Genomic DNA, 27,448 nt, shown 5'->3' with positions numbered 1-27,448 from the left:
CTGGGAGCAACTGGCATATAGTAAAGATACAGTAGAGATAAAGGATGCTTGTTCAGAATTAATTTATTAAAAATGCTTCTTACATTTAAGATATTGTATTAAGCATGACATTCATTTTAATTGTCTTTTTTTATAGCTAAGCCGAATGATTCTGCAACTGTTGAACCGAATATACCTTTGGAAAGCGGATCTTCCAATTTATTATCTGAACAAATCGCTTCTAAAACTAATCTTGATCCTCATATCTCTTCGGTCACACAAGGAATGCCTAAGGCAAAACTGGAAGAGAAGGTACCTAAGCAGATTGTTAGTTTATCCACTGTTCTACCTCAGACTGTTACAGACTTTTCTGATTCATCAGAAGTGACAGAAACAGATACTTCACCGAGTGACCTAGTAGGGATCACACCCACACAAGTTGTCTCTGACCTCAGTGAGAAGAGCTCTGAAAGTCAGACTGAACAAATAGAGGTGGGACCAATAATCACTTCTGTAGACGTTCTACTGAGAAATAACTTGAGTGAACCTGTAGAAACAAAAACTTCTGTTACATTAACAAAGGAAGAAACACATCCTGGCACCCAGCCTACAAAAAAATCAATGGAAGCAAAAAGCGACGTAAAACTGACAACCGTTGTCATCCCCAAAGAACTGCTCCCTGATCATCATGAACCTACAAAAGACGATAACAATGGCAATATTTCACCCGATGACAGGCCAGTTGCCTCTAGCACTGTTTCAGAATCAGATGTAGTCAAAGTGTCAAAGACCTTCTCACCTGAGATTGCTACAGCTACACCAGGTGTAATAGTCAGTTCATCTGAAAGCAAAATAGCACTAACTACCGGATATACAAAGAGCTATGAAACATCATTTAGCTCTGAGTTAGGCTCTGTGGAGTTTCCAAAGACCACAACCACTGCAACAGAAGTGAATGATACAGTGGCAGGGGTTTTCCCCAAAGCTGAAAGAGAGGACATGCCAAGGCACCATGATACAGTAACACCTACTCCAGAGATGCAACAAGAAAAAACTGCAGGAACAGACGATCAGAAATATGACTGGACTTCTGAAGGGAGTTCTGCTGAGCATCAGCCAGACTTAGGAATTCCCAGACAAATCACTACTATTTCCTCAACAGGCATATCAGGCACAGAATCAATTATATTTACAAAGATGGTAACTCCTGCAACAGCAAAGGAAGAACCTGGCATTTCCCTCATTTCTGAAACTCCAGTAGATAAAATTGCTAAAGATGTGGTCACTGTTACTATTCATACAGGCGTCAGAGGTACGAAAACAGAGGCTACAACAGCTATTCAGGAGGAACCTGGTGCTAGAGATCAAGCTGTGGAAAAACTGGCTACTGTCCCAGACACTACTGCAGTGATTTCAACATTGCTTTTGACACCTGAAAGTGACTTAACTGCTGAAGGATCTGCATATGAAGGAAAATATGCAACTACTGAGGCTTTGGGCCCAGGTGTCAAAATAACAGTTTATGAAACAGCCACAAAACCTGAACTGTCTCCTGGAATGGATGCTGTCACGGAACGCGAACTAAAAACGACGGGTGTTCCCCCCAGAAAGGCAAGCACAGAAAGTGAAAAGGATGTACCCACAATTAGATTTGCAGGTCCCTTTCCTACTAAAGCTACTGCTCCTGTCACTGAAAAATTACCTCATGTGGAGACTCTTACAACTCATAGCCCAGAAGGTTCAGGAACGACAGAAGAGGCCGTAGGAACGGAGCCAGTTTTATTCTCGGCTATTGTGACAAGTAAACCGACGGTGGTAAGTGGCATAGCCACAGCTACCATTGCTCCAGTAGACAAGACCCTGACCACTTCACCATCCAAGCCTTTAATTACCAAAACACAGCCACCCTTAATTTACAGTGAACCCGACGAGGATACGAGTAAAGACATGGTAATAATTGAGGAATCTGTTTCTCCCATTAAAACTACTACTGATGATGATTTTACAGGCAAGACGGCAGAGCCAGAGATTGATACAGAATATTTTACATCATCGAGTGTTACTGCGGTTGCACAGCCTACAGGACCACCCTCTGAGGTTTTAGAGTCTCAGGAAGAGGCTCCTTCTACTTCAGATGCTGACATAGAAGTGGAAAGCAGGCCTGACATAAAAGTGTTTGTTGTTGCTATCTCTGGCAATGATACAGGTAAGACTTTGCTTCTCAGGGCCATATGCCCAACCTGATGGACCTTTGGCCATAGCAAGTAGTTTTAAAATGTGCTGGAAGATGTGTCTTTTATGTCTGGAGCATGAAACTATCTTACACTTCTGTATGTTAGAAATAGTTGATATTTTTGAAATGAGGTATTGGTAATAGCTATTGGCAATATAAATGTGCAAATCATCAGTTGTGGATGTAGCAATAATATATGAGAGCTTCCTATCTGATACTAGCAAATCATTGAATTGACTTCCATTATTTGTGGAACAAGGCATTTTAATTTCATAGCTTCCACTCCATGCATTACTACTCCTGAGTGTGGCATTGGAGCGTGTTAACATTCCATTAGTCTGTAGCTATTAACAATGGCATCTGCAGTGCTATCAGCTAAACAAGGCGTGAGTTCTTTTTTCTTTGCTTACGCCAAAGGGTGCTATCAAATTTGGGGAAAGAAAAGGGTATTGTGTGAAATTGCCAGGTTGTAATCAGAACAAACATTTGTTTTCTTCTGTTCTGTTCTGTTTTAGCTGAGGGCACTGCCTATGCAGCTTTAATCTTGTGGGTATCCAGAACAGAGATATCAACTGTCACTAATAAGTTATATGATTTCTTCTGTGTTAAGAAAAGAGGCCAATGTGTCAACTGAAAAGAGATCTGACAGGAGACGTTGTGGGATTTTTTAACATCATCAATGATAACTATGTTTTGAAGTCAGATAGAAACATTATTGGAGAAAATAGCAATGAAAGCTTATTGGATATCATGTCTTATATAATTTTTCATACAGTAAGCCCACAATTTATGCGGGGGATACATTCCGGGGATCATGCCTAAAGCTAATAATTGGGTTCAATGGCCAAAGTCATGTTTCATTTTTTGAAGTTCAGTGGGATTACCAAAGTCATTTCTCCCAGAACCACTCCCCTTTTCTGCCTCCATTTAAATTTCTTACTTTTTTTATTTTTTTGCCACGTTCATAAAGCTGAATGCACACAAGTTAAACGCAACTAAGTTGCAGGCTTACTGTATGTAATTCTACCTTACTACTCTTTATATGCTCTTTCCAACCAGTAGGGCACTTCTATAAGCTTTACAGAGTACTCTTTTCCAGTTGTTGTTTTATGAACTTCACACTCACTCTTGGCTGTACATAGTGTCATAATGAACATGTGTGGGTAGACCAAGTTCACTGAAATAATGCTGAAAATTACATCAGAAAGTAATTTATTTGGAGCTCTCAGCCAAACAAAAGTAGACTCTTGACTCTTACCAGTTCCCCCATTTCCGTGAAATCCCTGAATCCCATTCTCAAAGCTAATTATTGATTCCTGGCCTCTACCCAAGTCATAATAAATTATTGCATCTGCAAGCCAGTTGTGCAGAGACTATAATTTCCAGTGTGGGCTGGTCTGTTAGGGCAAATGAGGGACTGCCCCACCAACCTCAGCCTCTCTCTAGCCAGCCCCCACATGCCCACTTCTGCCTCACAACCTATCAGCTTCCTCCTTCTTAGTCTCTGTGTTGAAGGGAGGGTGGGGCTAAAACTAGTTAGTTTTACCTGGTTGGATTACCTGGTGGGTAACTAACACTATAGTAAGAATTCAGTAGTAATCATTCCTGAGTAGCAAAAACATCATGCAATTTTCTCAAACATTTATTATCAGCAAGAATGAGGCTTCAAGAAGATAGGCTATGACCCTGTGCCATAGAGATGAATTGGTTTAGTAACCAAGTTCCATTGGGCCCTCTCCTTCATATCCCTGTCAGCTGCCAGTTTGTTACTTTGCCAAGGAACACAGGTGGATGATTCATATTGTTGGGCTTTAGCATTTATTTTACTGAATCAGCTTGCAATGATTACACCATTGATTACAGCCGGTTGGATCTTTCCTCTGAGCTGGCCTCATTGGCCAAATGGATGCCACTCACGAAGGTACCGCATGATCTGGGTTCAGGCTTGAAGCTGCAGAGTGAGTACAAAGACCTAACACAATTCCTCTGATGTTTGTTCTCTAAGTGGTTCAACTGGCTCCAGTAACAAGTCTAACTCAGATAAAACCAAAAGAAATGTTTGACCAGAACTTTGGGGTGTTTTCAGTAGGTAGTGTGTTTGAAGTCTCTCTTGATCTTAAGTTCCTGATCATGTCATTCCTTGTAAGGTAAAGGTAAAGGTACCTCTGACCATTAGGTCCAGTCATGGCCGACTCTGGGGTTGTGGCGCTCATCTCGCTTTATTGGCCAAGGGAGCCGGCATACAGCTTCCGGGTCATGCGGCCAGCATGACTAAGCCGCTTCTGGCGAACCAGAGCAGCGCACGGAAATGCCGTTTACCTTCCCCCGCTGGAGCGGTACCTATTTATCTACTTGCACTTTGAGGTGCTTTTGAACTGCTAGGTTGGCAGGAGCAGGGAACGAGCAAAGGAAGCTCACCCCATCGCGGGGATTCGAACCATCAACCTTTTGATTGGCAAGTCCTAGGCTCTGTGGTTTAACCCACAGCGCCACCTGCGTCCTGTCATTCCTTGTACCAAACAACTAAACATGGTCTATAGATGATGCTCTCACATGAGAAGGGTGCTTAAGAACACTGTGTTGTTGTATAATCTAGTTCTGTGAGTTGGCTAATGGTGGCTTAGGATGTGTGGCTGGCTAACACCTAAAGTAGGTTTGCTGGAAATGAGGCTTTTTGGGGAAACAAAACTACCATTCCCCACCTCACGCCTTGAACCTCACTCAGAACAATGCTGTGTCAAGGCATAGCATCATTCCAGGACATTCTGCTTGCCAGAAAGACAGACATCAGCAAGGGATAAAAGAGTAAACTCCTTGAAAGTATTTGAAAAATTGTCCTGAAAAATTGTATGTCCCCAGATAATTGTAAAAAAGGACCCATTTCCATTTGTTGCTAAATTAGGGTAAGAATATGTCGCAACAACCCTATGTGTGTGTGTGCATTTATTTGTATATGTCATGAACCATAGAAACAACCTATAACTCCATATTCTATTTCTGATCCCTTGGGACCTATATGATTGTTTTCCTATGTTGCATGCCTTTTCTATTGATATAGCATAACATGAAATTATTCTGGAAGTTTATTTATTCTTTCCTTACACCATATCAATTATTGTTTGGTACAAAATATCTGTTGTAGTTACAGAATTCCACTTGTGGGGCGAAGGGGTTGACTGAGATCTGGCTGAAAACCAAAATCGTTTTTTGTTTTGGCAGCTTCACAAAAATGTTGATAAGGGATATGCTGATAATATTGCTGAAGGGATTAAAATGGTTCTTTCCCCCCCTCATATGTGTTAGAATATGGTGGTTTTCCTGAGAAAATGTATTGCACAAGCAAACCATGCACTGACGCAATTTGAGACAGGTGTACAAGTTAATGAGGAATATATAAAGCACACCATTAGTGTGGGTCATGAGGAGTTCTAGGGCAGGTGTGCAAATTAATGAGCAAAAATATGTGTGTATGGGGAGACAACCCTTTGGGAATTTACTTTCTTAAAAAGGGAACCATGGCTATGCATGCTGCTATGTTTTCTCAGGGGCTGTTATTTCTTTCAACAGGATCCCATAACTTAACTTTCATACTATTGTTGAATACATGATGATACAACAGGGTGGACGGAATAGTCTCCAACAGTTTGATGCTACAGTCTTTTCGTATTGTGCAAGTGGAATCCGTCTTGCGTCAATACTTGGGGGTGCGGGGAGATACGCGTCATTTCTGTGCAGCTTAAAAGGAGCAGTAATGGAGAGTTATGATTCAAGAGCAAGGAGCGAATGAACTAGCAGAAGAAAAAAGGAACTTTTCTTGAGCATATAAAACTTTTTATGAGCTGACAAATACTGGGGGATTGAGGTGAGGCTGTTGTTTAACAGCAGCCGAGGGGATACTGAAAACATGACTTCTGTCTGTGTCGAGAATAATTTGCGCACCTGCGTCTTGTGGAGGCATTGGAAAGTGTTTACTTAGCATGCTTGGAAAGGCTTGCTGCGAGCCCAGGTTTCACACCAGCTATGTCTGGTTTTTTGACCCCTTCTGCTTTCGAAAAGTCTGAAGCTGAGAGGGAGCCATCACTTTTTGAACGCAACCTTTTATGAAAAGGGACTGCAGCCTTTTTAATGCCATTTAGCATGCCATTTATTTTTTACTTCGCTTATTTTCTGCATCCAAGATGTACCGTATTTTTCGCCCTATAGGACGCACCGGCCCATAGGACGCACCAAGTTTTTTGGGGGGGAAATCAAGGAAAAAAAATTTATTTCCCCCCCAGGTTTGCGCAGCCATCCCCAAGCTAGAAGAGAGAGACAGAGCGCTCCATCTCCCTCTTCTGCCTTCAGGGACAGCATCTCTAGCCTCCGTGGGGCAGCGGCTTGCCCCGCTGTCCCCCGAGCTTGTGGGGCTGGCGGGGGGGAGAAGCAAGCTTGCTCCCCCCCCCCGCCTTCAGATCAGGTCAGGGAATAGCGGGGTGGCGGCGCTGCGCCTCCCTGCTATCCCCCGAGTTTATGGGCTGCAGGCTGCTGCCTGCAAGCCTTGCGACCCCGCAGGACCTCTTGCCGGGATCCGGGGGGTGGCACGGAGCTGCAGGAAGCCCTGGAGCGCAGGCAGCTCCGCGCCACCCTCCGGAGCTCCGCGCAGCTTCGCGCCGGGATCGGGAGGGTGGCGCGGAGCTGTAAGAAGCCCTGGAGCACAGGCAGCTCCGCGCCACCCTCCAGAGCCCTGCGCAGCTTCGCGCCGGATCGGGAGGGTGGCGCGGAGCTGCAAGAAGCCCTGGAGCACAGGCACGCTCCACGCCACCCTCCGGAGCTCCGCGCAGCTTCGCGCCGGGATCGGGAGGGTGGTGCGGAGCTGCAAGAAGCCCTGGAGCGCAGGCAGCTCCGCGCCGCCCTCCGGAGCCCCGCGCAGCTTCGCGCCGGGATCGGGAGGGTGGCGCGGAGCTGCAAGAAGCCCTGGAGCGCAGGCAGCTCCGCGCCGCCCTCCGGAGCCCCGCGCAGCTTCGCGCCGGGATCGGGAGGGTGGCGTGGAGCTGCAAGAAGCCCTGGAGCGCAGGCAGCTCCGCGCCACCCTCCAGAGCCCTGCGCAGCTTCGCGCCGGGATCGGGAGGGTGGCGCGGAGGTGCCTGTGCTCCAGGGCTTCTTGCAGCTCCGCGCCACCCTCCAGAGCCCTGCGCAGCTTCGCGCCGGGATCGGGAGGGTGGCGCGGAGCTGCAAGAAGCCCTGGAGCGCAGGCAGCTCCGCGCCGCCCTCCGGAGCCCCGCGCAGCTTCGCGCCGGGATCGGGAGGGTGGCGCGGAGCTGCAAGAAGCCCTGGAGCGCAGGCAGCTCCGCGCCGCCCTCCGGAGCCCCGCGCAGCTTCGCGCCGGGATCGGGAGGGTGGCGTGGAGCTGCAAGAAGCCCTGGAGCGCAGGCAGCTCCGCGCCACCCTCCAGAGCCCTGCGCAGCTTCGCGCCGGATCGGGAGGGTGGCGCGGAGCTGCAAGAAGCCCTGGAGCACAGGCACGCTCCGCGCCACCCTCCGGAGCTCCGCGCAGCTTCGCGCCGGGATCGGGAGGGTGGCGCGGAGCTGCAAGAAGCCCGGGAAAGCCTGCATTCGCCCCATAGGACGCACACACATTTCCCCTTCATTTTTGGAGGGGAAAAAGTGCGTCCTATAGGGCGAAAAATACGGTAATAAGTGTATAAAACTTCAGTGAAAGTAAGAGTCTTTCACAGAATGCACAGATTAAAACATAACCTTAAGCTTTGGAATAAACAAGTGTCCTTGTTAGGGCTAATACTGTTCTTTGAGATTGGACATTGTATTTACTTTTATTTTATTTATTTTTTAAAAAACCTTAACATCAAAGGTCACATGGTGAGAACCTAAGAGTTATATGAAAAATGTCTCAGATTCAGTGGCACCAGATGTATGAGAAGCTACTTAAACTAAAAATAAAAATCACTGGTGGACATAAAATTGTATGTTTGGCAGCAGACTAGGTATTGCTTCTGAGGGAGGCTTTCAGAACAAGATGAATACAGGAAGAGACCTCATTTCCACAATATAGCAAGATTTGGGGCATCAAATGTGGAGCATTTGGAACAGTGAGTGCTAGTTTGGTGCATATGGACTTGAACGATGCTGTTGTTTATTGCTGATATTTCCACCGTGAAAAGGCTTATAGATGTTTTATTTTGAAAAGTTTTTTTAAAAAATGCTTGTGTGGGAATGTGGAAAGAGATGGAACCTCTTTTCATGCTCTGCATCAGAAGGCACATGGAGGATTGTTTGTTTGAAAGGACTCACGTCAAATTTCTCTGCCTAAGCAAAACTAGCCTAATAGAGAAGCGGTTGGGATTTAATCCTTGCTCCAAGTGTATTAGTTTTGCAGGGACAACACGCACACTTGATTTTGTCTGCCTGCTTTCCCTTTAAATGTGCAAGCTTTTCTGTGTCTAAAAGCTGTATTTCTCATAGTGTAATTAGGCTGTCATCTTGTCAGTGAGTGTTAATTTCTTAGTTAATCACTAAGACAGCTGTAGTAATTCTCATATTCTGAATGATCAAGTTCTTTTCTCTCTCTCTCTTTAATGAGGAGAATTGCATTATTATCTCACAGTGCAGTGACTGACTGCTGCTTTACCACAGGAAATGACTCCTGGGAGTTCTTTACCATTGTCAGACTTGGATTTCACCTCAGCTTGAGTTGACTATCACCCCCAATTCATGGTGCTGCTTGTCTTCTACAAAAGTGTGTGTGTGCATGTGTGTGGCCTTTTGGAAGACCTTTTGGAGAAGTCTGGGGGTGGGGATTGCTTGAAATTCTACAGTTCTTGAGAGGGCAGAAGGCGTACCATTACAGTGGTACCTCAGGTTAAGTACTTAATTCGTTCTGGAGGTCTGTTCTTAACCTGAAAGTGTTCTTAACCTGAAGCACCACTTTAGCTAATAGGGCCTCCCACTGCCGCTGGAGCATGATTTCTGTTCTCATCCTGAAGCAAAGTTCTTAACCCGAGGTAATATTTCTGGGTTAGCAGAGTCTATAACCTGAAGCGTATGCAACCTGAAGCGTATGTAACCCGAGGTACCACTGTATAGGTAAGATAACAGAGGACTTGAATTCGGCCTTTTACAGGGGGTGGGAGAGACAACATTTGCTGCCACTTTGTTGCTTTAATAAGCAGCCCAGTGGCATTCCAAATTAGTAACAGAGTGGACCAATGCAAACAGTGCTATGTCATGACTTATACATTTTCTGAACAGCTTTCTTTGTTAAATTAAATTAAAAGGTCAAGTGCCCCTACTGGTGATCTTCTTGGTGCATGAGTTCACATATTGTAGAGGGATCTGTCTGAATGCAGTTGAGTGTCTGCATGGCACTTATGAATGGACAGCTGTGTTCGTTTAGATCTCTATCCACACACTATTGGCTACCCTGCTTTTCAAGGCTTCCCAGTGGAGAGACCTCTATGAACATATAGTTCCTGTTGTTTTGAATCATACAAATGATTGAGATGGGGGTCTGCTGCTGAGATCTTGCTCCTCCGCTAGCTTTCACTCACCATAGCTGTGATATCTGAAAAAAGGCCTTAACTACCGAGGTGAATATGGCAATAGGCCACTGCTATTTTAAAAAGCAGATAAGAATCAGAATCTAAGTAAAGTGGAGCGAGTGAGAACATAAGTTTGTTCTGAAGTGGACATTAGAATTTGGCTCTCTCACATTCCTAAGTATTATTTGTTTCACTTAATTTTTCACTGGTACAAGTGAAACCACTTTGTGTTAAATCCGTCTAACTGGAAGACCTGTTGTTTGTTATGCTTGCTCTACAAGCATTATGGACGCCTTTCTAAACAAAGTGAACACAGGGATAGTATAAGCTCATTTTTTATTTGAGAAACGATTGTATGTGTTTGAAAGAGAGAAAAGCATCTATTATGGATTATTCCTGCCCTTTGTTCAAAATGTGAATTGTAGGCTTGAAAACTGCTTAATGTTAATTGCCAGCCTAAACTGTAGATTTGAAAAAATCTTAAACAATTGACTCAATAGTCCATTGCCGTCCATTGTAAGATGTTTCTGTGAAGCTTGTTAAAGAATGATTATCTTTCCTCAGATTCCTTCGTAGACACCAGGAAACAAAATCATATACACATTGTCTCTGCTGTTTTTTGCATTGTTGCCAAGGAAACTTCATCACCCTATAAACAATAATTGAGGCTTCCTAATGGCTTTTTGTGCATTTATGAAACAAATGAATGGTCACTTTATTCATGGGTACCATGCCATTTTCATTATTCTCATAGGGAAATAGAAAAAAGCCCTTTGCAAAGTACATATAGAGAAGGACCTATTCCGCATTTTACATGGATGCAACTCTTAACATGTGTTTTCTATTGAGGAATATGTTTCACTTCTTGAACATGTGGAAAGTTTGTCATCTGTTCCTTCAGGCACTATTGAAATGTGAATGTCCTGCCATTCTTGCTGCAAATGTTAGCTAATTGTCACCTCTGGGGAAATAGCTGGACATAGTGAGAACTTTAGTTCCAAAACAAATGGGCCAACACTCATAAAACCAAATTCAGAACAAATGTGGCATTTGGCACCATTAATGCAAATAGCCTTGTATGGGCAGAAGCTTTTGATGCCTCTCTTTTTTCCTCTCTTTTTGTATATGTTGCTTTCCAAACAAATTTCGCAGTGGTATAGAAATTTCAAAATGGTGCTTTTTAAAGATTGAGGTACTACAGCCACCACCACCAGCTCTAATTTATTATATTAATACCATACTACTTTGAGCGCTTTCTCCCTATTTCAACACATCCAGTCTCATGAAAGCGCTAAAATTGCAGGGAATGTCCAGTACTTTATCAGGCGTGATTAGTGTAAGAGCCATTTTTGGCACATTAACACTGCAGTAGAAATAGTAAAATGAAAACACTCCTCTCAAAGAGACAGATCCATCATCTATGAATAACCCCACCAAGTTAAGCTGAATTTGTTGTGTCTGACTCTTCGTGACCCCATGGACCAGAGCACGCCAGGCACTCCTGTCTTCCACTTCCTCCCGCAGTTTGGTCAAACTCATGCTGGTAGCTTTGAGAACACTGCCCAACCATCTCGTCCTCTGTCGTCCAGTTCTCCTTGTGCCCTCAATCTTTCCCAACATCAGGGTCTTTTCCAGGGAGTCTTCTCTTCTCATGAAGTGGCCAAAGTATTGGAGCCTCAGCTTCACGATCTGTCCTTCCACTCAGTGAGCACACAGGGCTGATTTCCTTAAGAATGGATTGGTTTGATCTTCTTGCAGTCCATGGGACTCTCAAGAGTCTCCTCCAGCACCATAATTCAAAAGCAACAATTCTTCAGTGATCAGCCTTCTTTATGGTCCAGCTCTCACTTCCATACATCACTAGTGGGAAAACCATAGCTTTATAGGATCTCCTATACACACATATTTTAATCTCTTCCCCTTTTGCCAGGTCTGTCACTCCTGAAATCACCATCAGGTTGACAGAAAGGATAAACAGTCAGTCTGTGAGCACTTAGAAAAGGATGCTGTGATTACTAAGACCCAGCATGGGTTTCTCAAAAACAAGTAATGCTGGATGAATTTCATTTCTTTTTTTGATAGAGTTACAAGCTTGGTGGATCAGGGGAGTGCTGTGGACGTAGTGTATCTTGATTTCAGTAAGGATTTTGTCAAAGCCCCCCATTATATTCTTGCAGAGAAGCTGCAGCACACTGCACTCCTTTCCAGTTTCTGGAGGGTGATGCTGAGCTACAGCATTTGTTTTTCTTATGTGGCGTAAGGCTTCTGACATCGGCTAAGCATTGCAGGAAGAAACCACGGGGTGGCATATGAAGAGATCCTTGGTGAAATGGGTTGTCACCACTTAATTTGTCATTGTAACTTTATTATGTTGTTTCATTGGGAAGTGGCTGAGTGAATGTGGGAACATCATCTCCTTTTTCTAATCTAGCCTTGCCCTTTTTGGAAAATCAGCAGAACATCATAATAAATTTACAAAGCAAAGGTAACATCACTTATTTTGGGTTCAAGTTTCTGGAAACAAATTACTGCTCTATGTAGCTAATAAATATTTACAGGAACGTTTTTGAAATAAGAGAAGTAAGACTGTTCTGTTCTAGTCAGTGACCCACTTTTACAGGACCTATATTTAGAGAAGTAAATATTAGGAACTAAGCTGGTGGGTCATTATCTCTCTCCTACTAAATGAAAAAATGCCCAATGATTTATGGGGTTAGGTAGGGGGGAATGGGTCATATGGAGTCACAGATCTAGAATAAATGTGTATTACTGTGACATATGTGTATCTGAAGAAGTGTGCATGCACACGAAAGCTTATACCAAGAACTGACTTAGTTGGTCTTTAAGGTGTTACAGGAAGGAATTTTTTTATTTTGACTATGGCAGACCAACACGGCTACCTATCTGTTACTGTGACATAAGCAGTTACAACCGAATATTTAGTGAGGTCCATGATTATTATCTGCTGTGAATCCAAATGTTGGTTTACTCATTCATTCAGCTTTACTGGCATAATTTAGACAAGAAAAATCATTTTCCTAATAATGCTTCTGGGCATCAAACAATATAGGAATTCAGATCTACATCCCATATATGTGAATACAATGGGGAATCACAGTTATGTTATGACTTTTTTGGCATTGAGTGTTCCAAGTATCTTCTTAGTCGTTTAAAACAAAATTCAAATGTTACCTTTACAAGGCCATTGGACACACAGCCAGCAGTCAGAATCACAGTTGATCAAATAAACTGTCCTCGGCAGATCCCTTGTTCTTTTCATGGTGTTTACTAGGTTATATAGCAGTGTTAATCCTGCAAGAATGTTATCCTTAGCCACATTATGCTATTTTTAGGCACCCATTTTTTTTGGGGGGGGGGAATATGAGAATAACTGTTAGAGAACTACCAGCACAGGCATATTTCAGTACCTATGTTAGATGAGATACCATATTCTTTTGATAAATGCTTTTTAAAAAGTCAGGCCCAATTTATGTGTGCATATTGAAGGTAGTAAAGTGCTTGTGGGTAATTTCATTACCTCAGTTTCACATGGTCAAAATAAAAAAATTCCTTCCTGTAGCACCTTAAAGACCAACTAAGTTAGTTCTTGGTATGAGCTTTCGTGTGCATGCACACTTCTTCAGATACCACATGGAAAGTTCTTCAGTTTCACATGGAAAGCCACATGTAAACAGTCCAGAGTGAGAAAGAATGTTTCATTACTCTCAATTTTAACTTGGTCCCCCCCCTTCATTTCAAATTAAAATGGTGGTAGTATGAAATAAATATAATTTTTCCACCGTGCAATTTTTTAACTTGACAGATTAATCAGGAAATGAGCTGATTTCAAGCCCAGTCCTATACAATATTTGTCAGATGCAAGTTCTCTTGGGAGAATTACACCTAAGCAAGGGTACATAGAATAGTCTTATTCTGCATAAATCTCACACAGTAAAGTTGACAGCAGTGTTTTCCTGAACAACACATGATGAATACATTTTTAAAGTATTATTAACATTTACCATATCCTTGACTCCAGTGAGATATTAACAACAGGTATTCGTTGAAGAAAGGATACATTTCTGACTACTTCCTTCCTCTGAGTTCAGCACATAGCCAGCTGTTCAGGATTCTCCATTAACGTCGCCAGTAAAGTGCAACGCGTTTTAGCTTTGAGAAGGCTTACTTGACCTTTCTACTTCAGTCTTCAGCACATATATAAGTAACTGATTGTGCTCACTTGGCCATTCCTAAGTATCAGGATGCTGATGCTCCTGCATGCCATTTTGACTTCTGCCATGTAAGCATTTAGAGAGGAGTTCATTGTAGCACCAAGTTAAAGTCCCTTAGCGGCCCTAGCAGAATGGCTTGCGTGAGAGAAAGTGCAGGAAGCCAGGATATTTGTGGATAGTTGCACAACCAGCCCCAAGAACTATGGTATTTAGACTTTGGTTTTTCTGTGACCCTCTTCCTGGAAAATGGACAGTGACAATAATTTGCACAACTGGCTGCACAAGAAGCTTCTGCTAGCGCAATTGTTGCATGGGTTTTCATTTTCTTCCACCATTATTCTCACCCTTGTGCTGGTGGTCAGAGAATGTTGAATCCTGCTTGGGAGATGATTAACCATTGGGGAGAAATGATGTAGGAGTCCTCACTAACCAATTTGTTCAAGCAGAGGGAGGAATCCATGGGCTGGAGTGATAAACCCGAGTAAAGGTTTGAGACCTGTTATTGAGTTCACTTATCCTTAAAGCTTCATTATCCCAGTAATCCTACCACTTCACTGAAGGATGCATTTTTGTATTTATCTCACCCTACCAGTCCTGTATGCAATGCTGAACTGTAAAGAGTCTTAAAGGATTTTTTTAGGGCAAGATTTAATGCCATATAAAAGATGCTGAGCTCACCAGAACCTCAATTTCCTCATTTTTTAGTGGTGTGTGCAGGCTGCCAGAGTGGAAAGATAGTTTTGGTATAACACCCACATAGAATGTGTGAGAGAGTGGGTGTGCATCTGTGTTCACAGTTTTATTGCCAAAAAGGGCAAAATTCCTTGATTGAAGGCAGCATAAGAAAACATGTTTTGGCATATTGATATTAGTGAATAAATAATGATTCGGAATAGGATTGTGTGTTTAATGCTAAGAAATACTATGAGATTTCTTCGTTAAGCCAGATCTTAAAACCATAAGCTAGGAACAGTTTATGGAAGAGGGGACTTCCAAGAAAGACACTGCTATTGCCAAGCCTGACACACAGCAAACCTATATAGTTTTGGGGCAAACTCTTCCAAGGTTACATTTTTAGACATGGGATTAAGTTATGGGTTCATTCCCATGACTAAAAAAGGCAAGGTGGAAGTATTCATTTAGTAAGGGAGAATAAACATTAACAAATTCCTTGGTTTATCCTGTAACTTAATGATTGTTTAAAATACCAGGTTAAGTTAAGGAGAGCATGCTAGAATCAAGGTCTTTCTTTTGGCAAATCAGTATACCCCTGATTAAAGACACATTCATTAACTGCTTAGGTAGTTAAAGAATTAGGCACTGGCTAAAATAAAGTAATACAGTGTCATGCTTGATCATTGTCAATGCTCGGTTGAGCACAGCGCAGTTAAGAACAAACAAACCGTCAGTTACTTTGTGCCCATACGTATGAAAAGGTCCTCTTTTATATTAGCAACATTTATGTGAATAGCCTTTCCCCCCCTTAATGGGTTTTGATGGTGGTTTTCAGAGTCTGGTCAGGCAGAACTTGCTGTAGAATTCAAGGAGGGACATACCTAATTGTGCAGTTATTGTTTCCTCTTTGGACCCAGCTAGACGGCAAGTTGGATCAAGCTTTGTTACGCTTTCCCATAGTCTTCTCAGCTTGAATTGGGCCTCTTCCCCTTTGACTCAAGTTATTCTGCATAAGGTTCAGTTTATTTTGTGCAGACTGTGGCAGGCTCAGATAGTCAATATTGAAATTGGGCCTTACTTGATGCCCCTTTGGAATATGCTCACATAGCCAGGGGGAAAATACAGCTATTCCAAACTAATATTGAATAGAAACAAAATAAAAAAATTCCTTCCAGTAGCACACGGAAGCTCATACCAATAACAAACTTAGTTGGTCTCTAAGGTGCTACTGGAAGGAATTTTTTATTTTGTTTCGAGTACGGCAGGCCAACGCGGCTACCTACCTGTAACTAATATTGAACAGGAACTTGTAAGGTTCTTCCACTCTCAGAACTGAAGTTTTGTAGTACCTGACGAGTGCATGGCAAATCAATCTCTCTTGGTGATTGTCAGACAGTGATTTTCAATGGAAATGCAATTTTTGTCTTTGAAAATTGTACTACATGTACTAATAATTGCACAGTATACATGCATGCAGATTCAGAGACAGAACAATCTTAAAAAAATGCTGTCTTTATAGTTTTATAACTTACTTTTATATATGACACATCTTTCACTTAATCACCATAAGCTGCTACTTCAGGCCACTTTCTCCAGTGCAGTTATACTGACTGCAATTCAGAGTAAGCGGTTTGAGGATTTCAACTATAGTCTAAAAATAATAGTCTTGGACAGCTGAATATTAACTAAAGCTGCAGAAAGAAATAGCACTGCCATTGTCAACATTTAGGACGTGTGGCATTAATTTAAACTTTCTTAGAACTGCCCTAAAATATATATTAAGTCTATTGCAACCATTCTGCACAATCCAAAACCATATTAACAGTCATATTGAAAATCTACAGCCAACAGATGAGTGAATAAAAAAAAACAAGGCTATATTGAACTTTAAACAGAAATGGAAGACATAAGAAAGCGGAAGAAATGCTAAATTCTATAACAAGAACCACCACCACCCCTCTGAAAGTGAGAATAAAACATCCCTCCCCATTTCCCTTGAGATCTAGGGTTACTTCTTTGAATGTTCTACCAGAAATATTATCTGAAAGCAGCTTATCAATAGTATACATAATTGTCCTTACCATAAATGGTCTCTTTAGTAAATAAGGAAGAGATTATTCTTAACCTCTGGTGGTATAAATAACCCCAGACCAAAGTAACCTGTCCCATGTTCAAAAGTGTTCACCTGTGCACTCAATGTCCATCATATTTGTCCTCATATATATATATCTCCTGGAATTTCTAAGAAAAATCTTGACATACATAAGGTAGAAAAGAATTTTCCAGTTGTTTCCAGCTGTTTCATTTCCGCACAAATTCTGGCGATATGCAGTATAAATGGTGGCTCGTTCACATCTACTTGTGTGTAAGTGGCCCGGATAAGTGTGAACTGCACATGTGCAAATAGAACTACCCAGATTTGTCAGTATAAGGAGGACAGGTGTGAAAAGCTTTGCATTTCTTGTTTTGGAAAAATAAAATTGAGAGTGCTGACATGGCATAAGATTTAGACAGAAGTGAGGATATTGCTGAGGTGCTAATTTAAAACATTGGAGGTCAACAAAATATGATTAAAGAGCCAGTGTACCACTGAGCCAGAAGATGCATTAAACTGAAATGAATGAATGACTTTTCTGAGCTTGGAAGAAGCATTTGCAAAGCTGTGATGAAGCCAGAGTGGAGAATGTGAGGATGCTCCCTCTGGCAACATCCACTCTGCACAGATGTTTCTGGTCTCAGCCAACAATTCTGACAGTCTGAAATGGGGCCCTTCAGACAAGAATTGGAACTTGAGAAGATTCTGCTAATTAAAACATTCATCTGCTTTTCCATGCTCTTCTACTGGAATACAGGCAATGCTGTAAACCAGTTCTGTAACTGAATCTAAAAACTCCAATACCAAGACTGACCACCCAACTTGCTTGACTTTAAACTCCTTTCAAGCCAATTGTACAATAAATAAGTTCTTCTTTAGCACTGCCTTCAAGAAACTGAGTTGACTAATAATTTATAGCTTTATACAAGTTTCATGTGTCCTTAAAAAGAAGAAGAAGGGCTTACTGCTGCAAAATCTCTCTTTCCCCCAAATCTCTCTTTTAATTGTTGAAGAGAGGACAAAAAGTGTACTTTGATTAAATGTGTTTGGGTGAAAGACTGAATCAACAGAAAAATGTTCAGCAATATATTCCTTAAACTTTTAAACCACAGCCAAAGATAACAGTGCTTTGACAAGGATACATCAGCTAGGAAACATTGTGAACAGGACTTCAAAAAACACTGACTTTCACTCTGACTTTGGCCAGCCTGCTTACAAATAAGTCTGAGAGGGGAGAATAGAATAAAAAAGTTAATAATTTTTGCATAGCTTGGTTTGTTTAACTTAAGTGTATGTAGTAGCTATGTTTTCCCCCCCACAACTAACTTGCTGACATTGGGCAAATTCCAAATTCCATCTTGCCAGAGGGAGTAAAACTGTTAGCAACTTTCAGGGGTTTCAGTTCTTCCCCAGATGGAGGGATCAGAGATTCATCATTGATATTTGAAGGCTGCATTCATACAGCAATTATTCATTAAATTTGGAAGACTAAACGATGCTTTGGCATAATCATGCCCCTCCTGGCAAACTGACAATATCACTGACAAGTCAGCAGTGGCAGGGTCAGCAAGGTCTATAGTCTAGTGATATAGCTTCTTATCATGTGCAATACCCTGAGTTCTACTAGGTAAAAGCTGGAAGGTTATAGAGAGCTATGGCAGGTCAAGAAAATAGTGTAGTCAATAGAAAGCTAAAGCCAAGGACCAAAATTGGCACAGTTGAGAACCAACAGTTCTCAAAAGATCTTCATCCAGTTGAAGCTGATGCTACCCATAAAGGTAAAGGGACCCCTGACCGTTAGGTCCAGTTGTGAATGACTTTGGCATTGTGGCACTCATCTTGCTTTACTGGCCGAAGAAGTCAGCGTACAGCTTCCGGGTCATGTGGCCAGCATGACTAAGCCACTTTCTGGTGAACCAGAGCAGTGCACGGAAATGCTGTTTACCTTCCCACCGGAGTGGTACCTATTTATCTACTTGCACTTTGACGTGCTTTTGAACTGCTAGGTTGGCAGGAGCTGGGACCGAGCAATGGGAGCTCACCCCATTGTGGGGGTTCGAATTGCCGACCTTCTGATTGGCAAGCCCTAGGCTCTGTGGTTTAACCCACAGCGCCACCCGCGTCCCTCTGATGCTATCCATATAAACTATCTAAACCTTGATCGTTCCGCAATTGCTGACCATTCCTCATCTATGTTGTTGCCCAGCTTAGAAGGACAGGATTATCCTGAAGCATAATTTAGTCTTCCATATCCCCTAAATGAGAGCTGAATGGATACACACCCTTTAGATGGCTTGCATGCCTTTCTGATCTCTTCATCTGGGGAAGAACTGAGACTACTGAAAATTATTGACAACCGCCCCTCTCAAGCCAGGTGAGGGAGAGGGAGGGGTGTGTGTGTGGTGGTGGTGGGGAGATGGTGTCCCCCAACCCTCTATCAGATTGCTAGATTTCCAGTGGTCATACATTTTATAGGGGGAGAGGTTGATCAAAGCAGTGAGAGTCCAAATGGAGAGAATTGCAGTGAATCTGGACCCTAGGTGATGTAATGTGTGCTCTGACAGGAGCAAAAGAAAATGAAAAAAGGTAAAAGAAAAGGTACAGATTCAAGCTCTGTTCATAAGGCAAATACCTATGAGGACTGAAAAACTGATGATCACAGCCAAATTACAAAAACTGTAGCATGAAGAAGGTATTTAATGTAATATTATAGAACTCCATGCTATGCTATACAATACCATTCCATCCACCCAGGGGAACTGTTAGGTTGTGAACAACTGTTCAATGTTTTAGAAGAGAACCTGGTTTTAAAATCATCTAAATATGCTAAATCTGTAGCAGAATCATGTTGGAGCATTGCATCTCTATAAATTGTTTCTTTTGTGTGTATTATATGTTTTAAAGCTTAAGGAGATCAATGCAGACTTGATGTAGGCTGTTGTTGGCTACATGTATATATGTTTATGTCTTCTCTGGGTGCCTAAAACAGATGCTTTTCATCAGGGTTATTACCTACTATAAATGAATTATACTAAACCAGTAATCTATGTGTCTCCCAGGTGAGAAAAGTAACCCAATGGCCAGAATTTTTTTAGTCTCATTACTGCCCCACAATAGAGGGGCCAGTTTTTCAGTTTATAATTTTGAATTGATTGGTTAAATGTTTTGAACTACAGCAGCAGAGAGTTTAACAAACAAACAAAGACTTTCAGAATTACTGAAGATGGCATTGTTTAGGTAAGGGGGAAAATTATTCCTGAGTTTTTCTCATCATGGTAGTTTGTTTTGCTGCCATTGCTTTCAATAGCCTCGGGGGATTGATTGGTTTACTGCAGTATATGAAGACAACTCCACAGTCTTCTACTTTTCCAAGAAACTACTATCATGGGGTAAAGCAGTTCTGGGAACCTTAGCTGTATTTGGATATGCCTGAATAGATCTCAGGGCAGAGTGAAAATTATAGTCAGTATGAAGGGTTTGGGCTTCTTCCCTTCTATTACAGGCCTCTCAGTTACAATAAAAGCTCTCCAGACTTTCATTTTATTAAAAAATGCTGGAGAGACAAAACTAGAGAAAAGGTCTCTATCTTTCATCTCTGTAATTAAAAAATGGTGTGCCCTAAAATAATCCTGATGTTAAAATAGCTTGTAATACCTTTACTTCAGTTTCATTAGCCCATAAAGCAGGTTGTGTGCAAAGCAAGGGCAGTTAGCCGTGACCTTGGTCAGTTCATTAAAGGAACCTCCAGATAGCAAGTCCTTTTTCCCACATCCATCTTGCTCTCAATGCAGTCATACCTACCCACTGGCTTCATATCCCGACCAAACATATCTAGATGCTATCATCGCTCACAGAGTCACCCTGGACCTCTTCATAGTCTCCAAGATGTCCCAGATACTGTCAATCTCCTTTCCCTCCATAGCTTCTGATAGAGTGTCTCAAATCTTTCTATCACCTTGCTACATCCTTCTCCCAGTGAATGCTGTACTGCCACTAGAAGGCCATGCCCTTCAAACACTGATGCTGAACTATTTGAAGACCTAATTGATTTGTTAATTTTCACTAAGCTGTCTATATTTAAACTCTAAATTTTCTTTTCTAACTTTCTAAGGAAGATTAGTTTATTATAGAACATACTGCAGTGGCATGTAGTTATGTGTGTGATATCATCGATACTTTATTCACCTAATAGTTGACAATTTCCTCTTTCTTCGTAGACTATAGTATCTCTGTTTCAATAAGCACTTTGAAATATTTATTTTGTTTCATTTCATGGTATCACAAAACTTGGGGAGGGACGACTCAGTACAACAAACACAACAACAGCATGGTAGTGAAATATTAGGAGTGTTTAAATAGCTGGATACTAATGGAAGCACATGGGAGCATTTGATCTATTTTTCCTTTCAGTGCATTTGGTTTTACTGTGACAGTTGATGCCCATGTCAAGCCAGTTGCTAAAAATATTATTAAAAGCTCTCTTTCTTTGCAGATCCAGTGCATGAAGTTTGGGATTTATTTGGTTATCATGAAATAGACGAGCCCCCTACAGATACTGATTCAACACAAGATGAACCCTGCACAGCAACGCCAGATGAGGAATCTGCAGAACTTTTAATTTTGGACCCTTTATTCTACCCAGAAATATACAATCTTGGAGAAGATGATGACGAAGAAGACTGCGAGAATACTACTGATGTCACAACTCCACCGGCTTTGCAGTTTATCAATGGAAAGCAACAGGTGACTACAGCACCTAAAGATAGAAATGCGGAAGAAGCAAGGAGTGACCAGATTGAAAGTTTACCACATTCCAAAAACGTAACGTTTTCACACATCAATGATACTAACATAGTGTCTGAAAATGAGATCTCTGCCACAATGCAGCCAAATGAATCTGCTGAAATTATAGGAGAAGCCACTACGCAGAAGCTAACAGCAGAATCTATCATGACGGAACTGGCCTTTAGTGGCGATTCTGAAGTTTCTACTACAGATACAATCCTTGAAATAACATCTCTACATGGCCAGCCTTTATCAGACACTACAGAGAAATCAACACAAATTGAAACAGGTTTTCATCAAATCTTAAGCAAACATCCTGGCATTTTCTCTGTAATTAATACAAAATATTCAGGCGCTTCTACTACCATGCCTGAGTCAAACAGTTACAGCTTTTCACACTCAGTAAAAACACCTCCAAAAGAAGCTTCTGAAATGTTTTCTACTACAACGTTTGGTCCAACGTTTGCTTCCATAATCATAGAAGACAGCACAGCACTTGAAAATGTTCTACAAGATGAATATAAATCAACAGTTAGACCAGATGCACTTCTTACTGCTGAAAGTTCAATAGAAAAAACCAGAAGTCCTAATTTGTTGAATATACCAGAAGGCTCTGGAGATGTTCAACAAGAGAATGCTAAACCTACGACCGCGGTAATAAAAATGACAGGAACAGAAAAAAATCCTGTTCAGGATATTTCCTCAGATCTTGGCAGACACAGCCCTACAAAAAGCAGCCCTAGTGCTTCACAGCCTCCTGCATCTTTGTATATAGACATGAATTCTACACTTGAACAGAGTTCTGTAGAAGCTCTTACTACCCAAACTATTCCTAAATTGATTTTGAACTCTACCAAAAATGCCGAAGAAGTGAGGGATGATAAGGACGAGAATAAGAGCACCATTTCCTCAACCAAGGAGTATTCAACTACTGTTAAAGCAGAAAAGTTGCTGCTTAGTAATGATAGCGTCAGATCTGTGAGCCAAGAATCCATAACTCTCACTAAATCAGTATCAGTGACAGATGCCTCACCTCTCAAAACTAAAGAGGCCACAGAGAAGATAATTCCTGTAGATGAAGAATCTGGGGATGGATCCACAGATGTTTGGAGGAAACCTGGCATGGACATTCTTTTGGGGGGTCCCACCAGCAAAGTGGTAAGTACTGACTCCCCATTTATTGACCCAGGTACTGAAAAAATAGATGTTATCACTATAGCTACTACATTGAGTTCATTACTATTGAGATCTCATCCTGGAAGCACAGACACACAAGTGAAGGAGCTAGACACACTTAACACAGATTCATCACCTTTGGAATATGCAATTATTATTGATCCCACAATGCAAGTGTTAAGTACTGAATCAGACAGAAAGGCCATGGAAACTAAAACTGACGTGCAAGTATCAGAGGATATAACTGATAACCAAGGACCTGTAAAACATGAATTGGATGCAGTCACGCAATTGCCATTTAGTGAAAAGTCTATTCTGGAATCCAATGAAGAGATAACATCTTCTACAGCGACTGAAAAGAAAATTGACTTGTTTGAGACATCTGGTGTGGCATCATCTGTAGAGTCAACTGGAAGTGGAAGCACTACAATCCTTTCTGTCAGCATTCCTACACCATTGAAAGATAACATTATTCTGCAAGAAAGAGGTTCTGAGTTTTTAATAAACGAAACAATGGAATCTGCCAAACCAGAAAGCACTGGACAGTTTTCTCCAACCATTTCTGCTGAGATAATTGACCTGGTGGATGTAGGCTCTGGAGAGGAATCAGGAGATAACAGAAGTAGTGTAGTACTTGTGGCTCGTGGTCCTACAGAAAGAATAATAAATACTAAATTTCCATTGATTGAACAAGGTTCTGGAGACATAGATTCTTTTACAGAACCTCCTATAAAAACAACAAATGAAAACAAAGGTAGCAGCGTGACATCTAGATATATGCTGTTTACTGATGCACCTGCAAAGTTAGACACACATAGTCATCACACCACCACATTCACTTCAGTGAATGCAGGAATTACAAACACTGAAGGAGAAACACCAGCTGAATCGGAAACAATAGCTTTTACTACAATCCCTCCTTTAGAAGATGAAATGAATTCTGATGAAGAACATGCTGCTGAAACATCAGATGAAATGGTACAGACCTTTGGAGTGGCAACACAAGAATCTTTCATTAAAAGTAAAAAACCTTTAACTGGACAGACAGGAATTTCAACTGTTTCTACATTTATCCCATACATAGAAGAAATAAAAACTGATGTCACACCTGGAACTGAATTTGTGCAAAAGAATCTTTCTTCACATGATAACATCCTCACGATTGAGTCTGAAACATTTCCAGATGAACCTGTAAGCCCTTCACCAGCAGCTGAAGAGAAAGAACAGTTGGCGCAAAATGCTTACCCAACTGAGGACAGCCACAAACTTTCCTCCATGTCTACAGGGTACAAGCCAGTAAAAAAGGCAACCAGTAATGCTCCATTTTTTTCAGAACAAGGTTCAGGAGATGCAATCTTTACTGTTCCATCTACTACTGTGCCTATAAGTTCTGCTATATTAAATGTCAGTGCAAGCACATTAAGTCTTGACATTCTTCATCCTAGAAGTTCAGAAGCAAGTACTTCAGAGGAAAAAATAAAAGAATCTGATACATATCCCACTGAAAAATATGAGGATTTCAGCAATGTTAATAAATATCCATATACTATAGCAGTAGAGTTGCTTGCAGGAAGAGACAAAATAGCCCCTAGTGCATCTACCTTAGATACTAGGGTCATTGGCACAGAAGTACCTACTATAAAGCAACTCATTCTTGAAAATTCTCAAAACCTAGAAAATAGCTATCAGGAGAAGGAAAATACAACATTATCAACATCGGTAGCTACTGATGGAATTTCAGAGGAAGCTTCTCACGTGGTGATGTATGAAGACACAACTCCTGTTCCTGAATCTGTTCCTGGAAGGCCTACTCTTGGAATTGCTAAAGAACCTAAACCCACCTCGAAACCTGAAATGATGAGAATAGCAATTCACGAAGGATCTGGAGAAGGTTCTGGTTGGCAGGACACCATGGAAAAATATCCTGAATCACCTACCCAGTTGCCAAAAATAGTAACAACATCATTTCATACACCTGGCAAAAATAATTCAAAAGTTGTGGACCTTGCTGAAGCAGTGAATGGATCTGAAATAGAATTAGTATCATCACCCACCCACGGAGAAGAAAAACAAATGCTACCAACCTCGGATAGTGACTTTTCAGAGACATTTGCAGATGAAAGTTCCACAAACAGCATAAAAGACTTTGAGGAACTTATCCCACTGCCTGGTGACAAAAGGAATTATTCGGGGGATATTTCCAGCTTCATTGATGTAGGCCATGGAATAATATCTGATGCAACAACAATTATAGACATTGATGACTTGAAATCAAATATTGAAGACATAGGTGGACAAAGAACTGTGGGCTCTGAGAGACCCTCGATGTACAGCATTTATACTTCTGTAACAGAAATTCAGACTGCCACACCTACAATTACTTTAGCTGTTGAAAAATCAGATGGCTTTGGAGATGGTCAAGGGAGTTCTGTAACCAGTAAGTTCATATTCAGCAAGCCCATGATATCTGATCTGACACCAACATCAGATGATGTGGGCTCAGGAGATGCCACACCTTTCACAACAGAAACGGGTGTTACTCAAGAGCTGCCCAAAATAGCTGCATTGCTTCCAACTATGCCAGTTCTTGTTAGATCTACCACGTCATCGCCAACCAGCTCCAAAACTGATGAAAAGGACAAAGAATTAGAGCTGGAAACTAAACATACAGATTCCAAAAATACAATAGAAGACAATGCTGAATTACAAACATTGTCAGACAACCAAGCAATAGCTGATGAAAGTGAAATTGCTTCTACCGCAGACTCTTCAGGAAAAGGAGAAGTAGATATGGATGAAAAGAAACTCGTGGCTCCTACGCCACCATACCTACCCATTGAGCCATGGCAATCTTTGACAACACACAAATCTGAAGAAAGCACAGTTACTGTACAACTTGCTTCCCAAAGTGTAACGAAGTCTGAAGAAACAACCCAAGAGGTCTACAAAGGAATGAAGGAAACGGAAGCCACAAAATCCATAGAAACAGATCCAGAAAAAATACATTCTGCAACTCAAACTCCAAAGTTGCCCGTGACTGTCTATTTACTCAATGGAGCTTCTGAGTATCCTGAAGACATAATGCCAAGTACTTCATCATCAGTTGACAATGACAAGCATGATTTGTCACCAGTACAAACCTTTAGAGAAGCTAGTGCTGACATCACAGCAACTTACAAACCTGCCCTGAAAGAGTCTTCAGGAAGCACCGAGTTCCCATTAGCATCTTCTCCCAAACTGGTATCAGAAAGCAAGACCACTGAATCTGTGCCTAGTTCTGTAACAGAAATGAAGGAAAAGCCAGGAAGTTCAACAGAAGTGATTATTGTCGAAGGAACCATTGCTCCTGGAGAGTCTCTTTCAAAAGAAGCTAAGCCAACAACATTTATAGTTCCAGGAACTGACATTTTAGAATCTAGTTCAGAAGAAGAAACTTCTCATGAGAAGGAGCTAAATCAGTTAGATGAAAATAGTGCTGATGGAGACTTACCATGGATACGCACCACACCGTCTCCCATTCCACATGAAAGTAAAACAGGTGGAGTATTTGGGACTGATGGTGAAGCCGATGTTTGGCCAATTTCATCCCCTCCATCAGTCGACACAACTGTGGAAACCCAGACTGCATTGGATGGGCAGAAGAAGCCAACGACTGTTTCCTCTAATGCTGCAACAAAAAACCCAGGCTCTGAAAACACTCCCGAATATATTAAGCAGGCAAGAACCACAGGGGGCATAAACAGCATTGAACTTGTAACACCACCACTTTTGCTTCTGGATGTAACTAATGGATCAGATTTCCTGATTGGCACAGGTGGGGGTTCAGTCGAAGGCACAGCAGTTCAGATACCAGGTAAGAGTTAAATTTTCCACTACTGAAATGTTCTTCACTCACATGAAAATATTGGCCTGATGATACAATATAGTAAACTCTGAAGATACTACTGTTAGGTCTCACAATGCATTTTTCATCAATCTTTGCAATCTCAACCTTTTTTGAGCACACAGACACATTTACAAATGTAATAGGCAAATTGGATCTTTTGTGGGTATGGCTGGCAGAAGTGCCTTTCCCCTCATCAATTACTTTTGGCTGTATCTAGGCTTGGCAGATTCACATGTAACATGTGCCCATTCATTGTCCAGCAACAGTGAAGGCTGATTGCATGAAGAAAAGACATATTGTGTGAGAGAGCCATGAAACTTTGGGTTACATGGGGAAATAATTTTGGAATATTTACAGAATAACAAGTCTTTTTATGTTAACAGATATTCTAAGGTTATTAGACTTTGATATGTCATAATAATGCAGATATATTTGTCTTCAGCCAGATATACCTATGTGCAAAAGGGGGCTACAAAAATGAGTCTTACTAATAGTAATTTTGACTGGATTCACAATTTTATCCCAATCCTGGAATGAAAGAAAATCACACCTGACTAAAGAGGTGGATAGCAATTATCTCCCTGCCCCATTGAATCTGCATCAGTTCTTTTATTTTACTCTTTTGTACATGGGGTACGGTGGGATTCAGGCAGAAATCCTATACCAACTTATAGAGGCATAAGCCCCACCCAATGAGACTTCTGAATAGGCATGTATAGGATTTGCTGTTGGTGTGGGTTTCTGCATTTGGAACAACTGCTTTACATGTGATAAGCTCCTACTGTTGAGGGAACATGACAAATGGATGATTTCCTAGTACTCTTGGTGGCACTTTTGGTATGGCTTTGATAAA

General features: G+C 41.5%; 1 protein-coding gene across 3 annotated transcripts in view; it reads left to right on the top strand.

Annotated features, from left to right (window-relative positions):
- VCAN (versican) overlaps positions 1–27,448 on the top strand; it is a 131,757-nt gene that overhangs the window by 60,915 nt on the left and 43,394 nt on the right. For all 3 annotated transcript variants that reach the window (XM_081213448.1, XM_081213450.1, XM_081213449.1), the window contains exons 7-8: positions 137–2,185; positions 21,241–26,562. In XM_081213448.1, coding sequence (XP_081069574.1) covers positions 137–2,185; positions 21,241–26,562 — 7,371 coding nt within the window. The remainder of the gene's footprint in view (positions 1–136; positions 2,186–21,240; positions 26,563–27,448) is intronic.

The sequence above is a fragment of the Podarcis bocagei genome (assembly GCF_964188305.1).
Source record: "Podarcis bocagei genome assembly, chromosome: 11".
In the NCBI taxonomy this organism is placed as follows: domain Eukaryota; kingdom Metazoa; phylum Chordata; class Lepidosauria; order Squamata; family Lacertidae; genus Podarcis; species Podarcis bocagei.
The sequence above is the reverse complement of the archived record's forward strand: the minus strand, read 5'-3'. Positions and strand labels throughout refer to the sequence as shown.